General features: G+C 35.4%; 1 protein-coding gene across 2 annotated transcripts in view; it reads right to left on the bottom strand.

Moving 5' to 3' along the window:
* The window catches only part of LOC126816364 (uncharacterized), a 44,611-nt gene that overhangs the window by 28,920 nt on the left and 4,686 nt on the right, over positions 1-11,005 (bottom strand). The window contains exons 6-7 of one of the 2 annotated variants that reach the window (XM_056100746.1): positions 10,796-10,919; positions 10,027-10,206 (exon numbers count right to left, since the gene is read on the bottom strand). Coding sequence is in view for 1 of the 2 variants with exons in the window: in XM_050542831.2 (XP_050398788.2) it covers positions 4,852-4,906 (55 nt within the window). In the remaining variant the exon portion in view is untranslated. Of the gene's footprint in view, positions 1-4,851; positions 5,034-10,026; positions 10,207-10,795; positions 10,920-11,005 lie in introns of those variants that run through there. The other variant, XM_050542831.2, reaches the window with a different exon arrangement.

Genomic DNA, 11,005 nt, shown 5'->3' with positions numbered 1-11,005 from the left:
ATATTGGAATTGAGTCATCTTACTTTTCTACACATTTTAATTTATTTGGGACGTCTATACACTCATACTGTAGTTACAAATCATTCCGAGAAACGAAGTTTGGGGGATAATTCAAATTGAAGTGAGAAATTGCATATACGTTTATCCCAATTAAATTATTTGTCGAACGATGGAAATATATCAAGCTGTAATTCACACACGGCTTTGTGTTTCCGGACATCCATCCAGAAAGTAGAGTTAACTTTTGTTTATGTTTCTAAATTTCGGTTACATATTTTAAAATCTTTAGAAACGAGTGGAAACTGCAAACACAAATTTGTGGAATATGCGATTAAGGCAAGTTTAAGGGGTTTATAGTTTTGTCCCAAACTGATCGGTAGTAAATATTCGCTTCGCCGCCAAATTCACCGAGAGTGGTGACATCGGGTAGAATTATTTGACTCTTTTTATTATTAGTTTTGTTTTCAGTCTGCAAATTAAATTCTTAAACAATTTTTTAAATTTCTAAGAACTAGAAAGAAGGTGTTGGAAGTATATCCTGTATAGAGTGAATTGGGACATAAATAGCTTGCGGAGGTGTAAAATGGGTCAAAGGTGCCCATTCTGTTCAGACAAGTTTGTATTACTAAGTCAGATGTAAACAAAGTATGTGTTACCGACGCCATATGATGGGGGGTCACCTGTAAAACTTTACTGGACGAGACCTTAAAGATCAGCCATACTGAGCGGTGGTCACAGAACGCGTTCGCATTACCACTGGAAAACAGTTTGGGTTTGACAGTGGTGTGTACATGTAGCTTATGTGGTGTGCATTTCCGGTTTAATTAAAGTATCCGTGATGACGGCGTGATTTACAAATTAAATATGATATAAAACAATTCAACCGCCGCTCTAGAGGTAATTTGATCGCTTGCATAAATCCCATTAGAATTATTTTCGAAAATCTTGTCACTGAGTTACCGAGTCAATGTCATGGTCAATGTTCCCGGACACCGTGATAGAAATATATTAAACGACAAACATATCTTTTGTAAACATTACAAATAAATTAATCGTTACAGTTGACCTTTCTATGATATATATAAAAAAAACAAATTATTTTTTATTTATTATACTATAACATGTCCTTTTATTAAGTAAACCTATAAACATGTAAACACAATTCCAACCGGGTTAACGATCAAAACGATTTGTACCAGCTTTCTATTGTGGAAGAATATAAACACCGTTATAGACCTATATGGTTTGTTTACTAAGGTACAGAAGAAACAGGGGTGTTTGGGTGGCCGCCGGGTGGGTGCTCTAACGTCTGTCATTGAGTCAATGAACTGTATGTCCCTTTAGTATGAATAAAGTCTGTCCAAATTTGCAATTTGAACTATCCCTATCACTTCTTCATCTGTGTGAGAAAGAAATGGGACTTAACGTCCACTCGACACAAGTCATTTCGGGTTCAATTTTATTTCTTTAATTCGATTGCGCGTAGGCGTCTTTAGCAATGAGGGGAGGGGGCAGAGGACCCGGGGGAAACTCAGGAGGTTGGACAGACGACCCTACCACTTGTTACTTACAAGCGGGAATTTGAGAGAGGGAGAGAGAGAGAGAGAGAGAGCGGAAAGAGGGAGAGAAATGGGGTTTAACGTCCACTCAAACTAGGTCATTTTGGGACTAACATATGGTTTAATTTTATTTCAATAATTCGCTTGCGCGTAGGGGTCTTTAGCAGTGGCGGAAAACCGGAGGACCCGGAGAAAACCCACGAGGTTGGACAAGCGACTCTACTCCTTGTCACGCACAACCAGGGATTCTAAACCTCACCAGTTGACTCATTGATATGAAACAGCGCGTACGTGCTAACCATTCGCCCCCCCCCCCCCGCGGGAATTTGAAACAATAACGCCAGTGCTGCGCTGTCATTATGTTGACGTCATGGTAATTGAGTGGTTAAAGCAGTAGATTCCCTACTAAACAGTTAAAGATTCATACATTCAGAGCGTCCAAAATCCTAGCTTCACCAGTTTACACATCAAGGAACACGCAAAAGAATCCTTCCCAATGTCAATTTTATGACGAGGTCGTGGAGACGTAAAATAACCCTTTCCAGTGTCATTTATATGACGAGGTCGTAGAGACGCAGCTGTGATGGTGAAATGTTCCTGTTGAGCAATGTACAAGTTATCAGAACAAATGTTGGGACACTATGCTCTATCGCAGGTTAAAACGCTCTGAGCCCATGTTAGTAGTAGTAGTTAGTAGGTACCCAAACTCTCTCTCTCTCTCTCTCTCTCTCTCTCTCTCTCTCAGTGTGTATTATACTGTATATGTATTACAATAGCTGTAAATACGATTTCTATAATACACTATGTAGGAAGTATTAATAGCTTTATGTATCACCAATTTATGTTATGTTATATTCTCTGAGGGCACTCCCGTCACATTAAGGTTCTATATAAAAATAAAGTGCTATACAAAAACAAAATTGCCCGTATTTTGTCTATTTTTATTTAGTTGCGTTACTTTACTTCATTCAAGGGTTTAACTTGTGGGCTTTCTCCGAGTCCTCTGATTTCCATCCACATGCTAAAGACACCTACGCGCAAGCAAATCATAGAAATAAAATTGAACCATATGTTAGTCCCGACATTACCTAGTTTATGTCGAAAAGATCTTAATCCCCATTTCTCTCTCTCTCGCTTACTTCATAAATAAAATAATCATTGAGCTATTTAAAGTTATTAAATTCCAAATTCACTTGCTTTCTGATTTTATACTACATTGTCATCTAATTTTAATCAACTTCCTATCCTCGCGATCTTCGGCCCGGAAAAATAACCTCATAACAGCCATTTTGATCCAACGGTGGACCGTGTATAGATGGACAGACAACGAGTCCCGTTTGTTGGATTCTCTGCCGCTCGCGCGAGACACGGGAGATCTCAGTGTCAACGGCAAATCAAGCGATGTGATTTTTGACATTGCGGGATTTTATACTGATTAATTTCTCGAACTCCTCCTTGGAATTTACGGTATTCTTATAGTTACACGGTAATTTTTCAACCTGATAAGTATTCCTATCCGGTAGTGACGAATTTGTCCAGTTTGAAACTTTGAAATTTCCAAATGCAGCAGTTGAAAATTGTGAAATTATCGATTTCAATATTTTCATAGGTTTTGTAAGCATTTTGGTTTTGCTTAATACTCCAAATTCCCGTATGTATGAAGGATTTTAAAGTTATGAAAATAAAGTTCAGGTATAAAACTGTCCGGAATGATGATTAATTGTGCAGAAGTAAAAATTAAAAGATTGTTTTAGTAGATTTGTTTTTAAGAAAACTCGACGTTTTTTTTTTCGGATTCACATAGGCGCGTCCGAAGTAAACAAAGACGATGTGCTAATATATATGCACCCCAATCATCAGTTAGTAGTCTATCTATGTATGGGTTTAAAAAAAAAGAGTAGCAAGATTAATAAAAAAAATATTATGAATTGATTTCTGTTTCTTTGCTTTTAAACTTAATACTTGCGCGAGGGGAGCTAATTTAATTTAGTCACGATTGTCAGGTCTCTCTTTTGCCGCGGCACAGAATTCTAAAGGCTTCGTGGGCGTTGCCTGTCCATCCAACACGGTCCATGATCCAACTAAACCACTCGTATATATAGTTATATATATATATATATATATATATATATATATATACACAATAATTCACCACAATACGCAATAATTAAAAGATTCATGACATCTTAAACTCCGACCTTAAGACAAATATACGAGCGTATCAGATGTCAATATAAAACAATATGTCAGGCCTTAAATGTTATATAAACTATTAGGTAGGCATATATTAACACGATAAGACTATAATCAACTTTCGAAGCCATCTGATGGATCCGATTTTCAACAGGTTTGAACGGTTCAACGGCGGTTGATGATTAACCGTAAAAGACATTGTTTAATATAGTAACAATGGTAGTAATGACGATCGAGGCTGGTCATAATTTTATTACTAATATCTAGGTTCAGATTGAAATAATTTTCATCATATTCCCTTTAAATTATCTATTTTTAAGTATTATAGCAACAACTGTCAACTCTTTATCTAATCCCCCATAATGTCACTTAAACATTTGATTTCATTCAGACTGATCGGTTTTTTTTCGATGGTTAAATATTCAAAATCATATATCCTAGTAATGAATACCAAAAATACAGCATTTGTAGGAGACAAAACATGCCAGTAAATAAAACGAATTTGGTTTTTGTTCAAAATTGATTAATAATAAGTTAGAACGAGGCTGGTAATATGACATCTCCTTGTATAACGTAAATGTTAAATATTCAGAAATCAAACTCGCTTTTCGTATATTTTGTTACATTGGGGGTTTCAAACAGGCTACGTGTCTATGTCTGTTTGAACGGCATTTAATTAATTGAACACATTGAAATAAACACAGAAGTTCTATGGAAAACAATTACTGTATTTTAATCGGAGCTACGTTTCTATAATGATTCTCTTGTCGGTTTCAAGCACAATACTGATACAGTCCGAAAAAACGAAATATATACTATTTGATTTACGGTCTCCCTAATGAAATATTTTCACAAAATAGATGGAAAAACGAGCTTTTGATCCAATCAATTTCAGAAAATTTTCAACCTAACTTAACACATTTATACATGCAAAATAATATGAGAAACAAAATATCTTTGTATAAAAATAAAACATGTAAAATCATTAAAACTACACAAATAAAAACACAAAACGCGAATAACAAACTGTGACCGTGGAACGCCATTTTGTGAGCACATCAAAAATGGCCACCCAAACATTCTAAATTATAAAACTTACCTTTGGTTAAAAATAAAATCGAAATTAAACCAAAGCACAAGATAACGTTCTTCATCACAATAAATAGTTTCAACACCTAATCCCTAAATCTTCCTTTCTTAAAAAAGTTTTTTTGTATCAATTTAAGAGATTTGAAACACTCTAAACGCGATTACGTTAGATTATCGTTTAATCCGTATAACTGGGCCTAGAAGTGAAAGACTGAGTGGGAAAATGGTAATATGAAGCTCTAATACAATGGAGTTATAGCTACAGTTATTGTTAGTTATGTATAAGGGTTGACTAGATCTCCTACAAACGGATTCTACAATAATATATATGTATTGAATTCTGTTTAGGTTTTTGAATAGGGATATAATAGGGGTTAAGCACAGTGTAAGCTAGTTATTATAAGTAAAAGGACGATAGATATTTTATTAATCATATAATATTATAATAGTTTATGTTCTCTTATAGGTAAAATCCCCTCCTAGACATAATATCAATGAGTTTGTATCTACTGTAAGCGACAGAAATCACATATACAAGAGGTTACACACAGTTTGTGAAATCAGTCATTTCACGCTTACAATACATATTTGAAATAGTTCCATAGGTTGTAATGTTGCTTGAAACTAAGATATCATGTGGGTGATCTACAAAAAATATACCTTATCTACTAATAAACACACATAAAAAATAGAATATAGAACACAATTACTATTTAAATTAAAGCGACGTTTCGTTGAGTGTTATCTCAACGTTATCAAGCTCATGACGATGAATATAATATACCAATCTGATTAAAATACAGATCCATATTTCGTTTCGTTTTGTTGTATTTTCGATGGCCTACAAGACAAGTAAAACGAAATTTTGAACTATAAAAACGAAACGAAATAGGATCTGTGTTTTAACCAGATTGATAATATACAGAAGGTTTATAAGCAGAACAGTAGGACGTTAAACCCCATTTCATTTCATTTATATACAAAAACAAATAGCAACTAATTTTAACAATAATTAATAGAGAGTCATGTAAATATATAAAATATCCATTTAAAAGGAAATGAATAAAATAAACAAAACAAGTAACAAGTAATTAACCAATAATCAATAAGGGAAACCATTTCAATATATAAAATCGTTATTTAAAAGGAAATAGATCTTGTAAAATCATATACACAAAACAAGTAACAGCTAATAGCCAATACCTAATATCTACTAGTTACAGATTACGCACGGGCCACGTGGCTCACCTACCCAGGTACTCCAAGGTTATAGAATACATAATTTGTGTTTTACAATTACATATTTCGACCCCAAAAGTGTTTATAATTTTATGGTTGCGTTTAACCATCCCAGTCTGTTATTTATAATGAATTCAATCATCATTTCGTTCAACTTGAAGCATTGAAGACGACTTTACAGATATCACGGATTCCTTTAGGCCAGTGTTTGTAAATTCGGTGATTTGAGATTGTTTAATGATAAAAATTGTGAAATCTAGTGAGACCACAAGCTAAAAACGTGATGTTTCGGACAATCAAGGGCCATAATAATCAGGAAGTTACATTCCGATATGCACGAATATCGAAACGAGACAAGACGGACGGACAGGGGCGACGGCATAATACGTCCACGTGAAAATGTGGGGGTATAAAAATCACTGTTTTCTGTGGTAATGATAATAATAATACGTATTAGCGTAATTGAAACCTCATTCAGTAAATACATAGAGATTGGAGCATTCCATGTGCCATGTATATTAGACAGCGAACGGGGTCGATGTACGTGTACGTAAGTCCGTGGAATTGTTACCTGTGTCTTTCTTTTTTTATTTCTTAATGCCATTGAAACGATTTACCTGCTTTGATGTGTTGTTAGCAGACATGGCCACACGCCTCCTTTATTAAAATTATGTCATGTCATTTATAAAAGAAACGTACGATCAAAGACTTTTTTCAATGATAAAAATGAAAAACCCATCTGAAAAGAACTCCAACCGATATATAATCATATTCAATACAAACACCTAAAGGCAATTAATCGTTCAATTTATTAATTTGATTTAAAGGCATATGCTTCTTTTGAAATTAAGGGATTATCTATGCAATTTATATTGCTCACTACACACGGGGTTAGAGATAGGGTTAGGATTAGGGGTAGGATTGCACTTAGTCTTTTAATTTATTAATTTCGTCAAAAGTCATGTGTCTTTTGAATTCTAAGAATTAGCTTAACAAAAAAGGGTTAGTGCATTTAATTTTAGAATATGTTTAATTTAGCACCTATTAGACTTCAAATTAATAGCGGTTAAGTACGTACTTCACTAAATGTGATGTTAAAGATATTATTATTATTATTATTATTATTATACACTTTTATAGAGCTATCTTTCACATACGTGTTCAGATGCGCTTTACAATAAATACATGACTAGAAAATATAAAAATCAGTAAAAATAAAAAATAAATAATATCTATAGAAACAGTAAAAAAATAAATAAATATCAATAAAATCTATAAAATCAGTACAAAAATAAATAAATAACTATTAAAATCAGTAAAAAATAAATTAAAAAAAATTATAATAAACATATATATATATGATATAAATATCTATAAAATAAGGAAAAATAAATAAATGTCTATAAAATCAGTCAAACCAATAAAATATAGATATCTATGAAAACAGTAAAGTATGAATACCTATGTGTTAAATACCAATATATAAGAACAGATACACATTAGGGGGCGATTTAAAATAAATTCAACAATTAAATGCCTTTTGGAATAAAAAGGTTTTAAGTTTAAATTTAAAAGTTGTTAAAGAGGTACACGTGTTCATACTAAAAGGAAACAAATAATCACTGCATTGTGCTTGAAACGAAAACGATCGCTCTCCATAACTTGAAAGGTTGGCCCTTTTTTCCGTTATTAAAACGTTGTCACTGGATGACCGTAACGTTCGAGAAGATTTATAAATATCCAAAAGACAGGGCAAGTAAAAAGGCGCCATGTGGGTTCTCTATTAAACCTACACTAATTATTGTTATTTTTAGATTTTACATTGATTATACTTAACATCCAGGACGGATTTGTCGTTTTTTTGTTGGACAGGATCTGTTCTCGAAATTTACCCGTTACTCTAATAAAAGTGAGGGACAGATAGCGAGAGACGGGGGAGCGAAAGAAACAGTGAGAAGAGAGAGAGAGAGAGAGAGAGAGAGAGAGCGAAAAATGTCCACTCGGTTAGGAAGAACGCTATATATACAGTTCGGTTTTTATGGCAATTATTCGCTTGCGCATAAAGCCGCAGAACTCTGCGAAAACCCACAAGGATGGACAAGTGGCCATACTCCTTGTCACGTACAAGCGGGGAATGGAAACCACGCCTCTTGCCTTACTGACAGACCTTATAATCTTACAGGCACACGTTAAACCATTCGGCCAACCAATGCGTTGGTAACCTTTATGAACTGAGGTGGGGGGGGGGGGGTGGATGGCCGAATGGATAGCACGTGCGCGCTGTATCATAAGGTCTGTCATTGAGTCAACTGGCGTGGTTTCGAATCCCCAGTTGTACGTGACAAGGAATAGGGTCGCCTGTGTAACCTCGTGGGTTTTCTCCGGGTCCTCCGGTTTCCTCCCACTGCTAAAGACCCCTACGCGCAAGCGAATTATTGAAATAAAATTAAACCATGTTACTCCCGAAATGACCTAGTTTGTGTCGAGTGGACGTTAAACCCCATTTCTCTCTCTCTTAATGAACTGAGAATTTATAAGGAGATATATTGATCTTTCTTGTTCAATGACAATATTGAGTAGTCAGATTTTGACTAGTAAAATATGTTATAGACAGTAAATAATATTTAGGCCAGTAGAGCCAATGACTCCTCTTTAATACCTTATTATTCTTTACCCGTCATCAAACAGCACTTAAAAATATATCTCATTACTGTCGGCTTAGGTGACCTTAAACTTTGTCAACTTGCCATATCAATTAATTCCTAATCAAAACCCGTCAAAATGGTTCGATTGTACATTTTGACAGCGAATATATTGATCGATTAGCTCAGTTCGTTATTGCGCATACTGTACATTTGGTTTGGAATGAATGGAAGCGTTTAACAATTACTTACTTCTTCAATACAGCTGTCAAAATTATACGTATTCAATGGCTCTTTTCTTTAAAAAAGACAACTTTGTATTGTAATACAATTTACGGCCTATTGATTCACTGATATTGTGCATTTATGCCGTATATATGAAGTAACTATCCACGTTTTATTACGTATTTTATATACGTCATTCATTCATTTAAATAACACTCCCATATTCCCCTTTCTCACAATCCCATTTGCCAGCAGGTCAATTTGTTTCAAATAATAGCTATATATCGTTTGAAGTGATATGATCATGTTGGTGTCGATTTTTTCTGGTTCCGGTAAAGACAACAAAATTAAATACATGTATGTCTTACCTTTCCGCACCAAGCATGTTAATACAGACGGACATACGCCATGCAGATGTTTTGAGAGACATTAAGCTCGGGAAGCGGCATTTCATTCAACGAATCATTGTAGTTCAACTAACAAGTGTTCGTATACGTCCACATCAGTACGGGACCTCGGTTATTCGTATCATCCGAAGGAATACGCCGTTCCTTTCCAGGCCCTCCCCTGAAGAACCCCGATGAATTTAATGAACCCGGTACCTCTAGATAAGTCATTCACCATCTTACTCACGGAGCCACCACGACTGCATTATTTGCTGTAGGTTCATTAAAGTGTTTACTCCATGTGTGCTCTAATGCATTTAGGGCCGGATTTTGGCACATTTAACCAATTTCCCCAAATTTGGCCTCGCACTAGACAGGGGCCCCGTAGCTCACCAACTTAACAAAATCCAGGAAATGTGGCTGCAGGTATCAGTCGATTACTAGTTGTGAAGTAAAGCACAGTTGACTTTAAATATGAATGAATATAGGTCTAGTTAAAGTTATTCATATCCTGCAATGTATTCATATCCTGTAACTTCGGGCCTCCCAAATTGGACCCCGCATTTTGTACAACCGACCCTAGGTGCATTGCATATTCCACATTTTGCTGAAAATGTTGGCTGGTCGCAAGCTATGAATACATTATACTTGGGCTTAAAATGTACAGGGAATAAAGATCTAATTGTGAAATACCTCGCTGGACAGTAACTTGTATTGTTGATGTAGAACTCAAACTTGGACTACCACCATCAGTTGCTAGAATTTTAACTTCATGGGATGTTTGTTGATCATAGTTTAATACAGCTGCTAGAGTAACCTGTCCTGATGTAGAATCGACTTGAAATGTTGATACAACCACAGCAGCGTTGGTAGCTGAAAGAAGATAAAATAAATCATTTTAAGATATGAATGGTATACAGACTAGATCCTGGTGGTCACAGATAAAGACTTGTTCTTGGTGGTGGTCACAGATAAAGACTAGACTCCGGGGGTGGTCACAGATAAGGACTCGATCCTGGTTTTCACAGATAAAGACTATATTCTGGTTGTCATAGATAAAGACTAGGTCCTGTTGGTCACACATAAAGACTAGATCCTGGTGGTCACTGATAAAGACTATATCCCAGTGATTACAGATAAAGACTAGATCCTGGTGGTCACTGATAAAGACTATATCCCAGTGATTACAGATAAAGACTAGATTCTTGTGGTCACACACAAAGGCCAGTTCCTGGTGACAACATATAAACACTAGTCCCTGGTGGTCACACATAAAGATCAGTTCCTGGTGGTCACATATAAAGGCTTGTTCTTTGAGTCTGGTCACAGAAAGACTCAGTTCCTGTTGGTGATCATATATGTCTGTCTGTGGGTGGCACCAACTAACAACTATACGTTGCCCATTGTCGCTCCCAACATAATTTCGAATTAAACCTAAAATTGATAAAATAAAATAGTTTACCGTCGATTTGATAGGAAATCTGCCCGTTTGCTCCTGTGTCGGCGTCGGTACAAGTAATGGTTGATACAGTTGTTCCTACAGTAGAGGCTTCTGGTAAAGTTACTGATGTACTGACCGGACACACCTGCAAAAATATATCACGTATATATTAAATAAAATGTAACGTAACTACACCGACTGGGTTGATGAAGACGGAAATAATAAAGTGAT

This window comes from Patella vulgata, chromosome 1, assembly GCF_932274485.2.
Source record: "Patella vulgata chromosome 1, xgPatVulg1.2, whole genome shotgun sequence".
NCBI lineage: Eukaryota > Metazoa > Mollusca > Gastropoda > Patellidae > Patella > Patella vulgata.
Note: the sequence above shows the minus strand (reverse complement) of the source record. Positions and strands in the feature narration are given on the sequence as shown.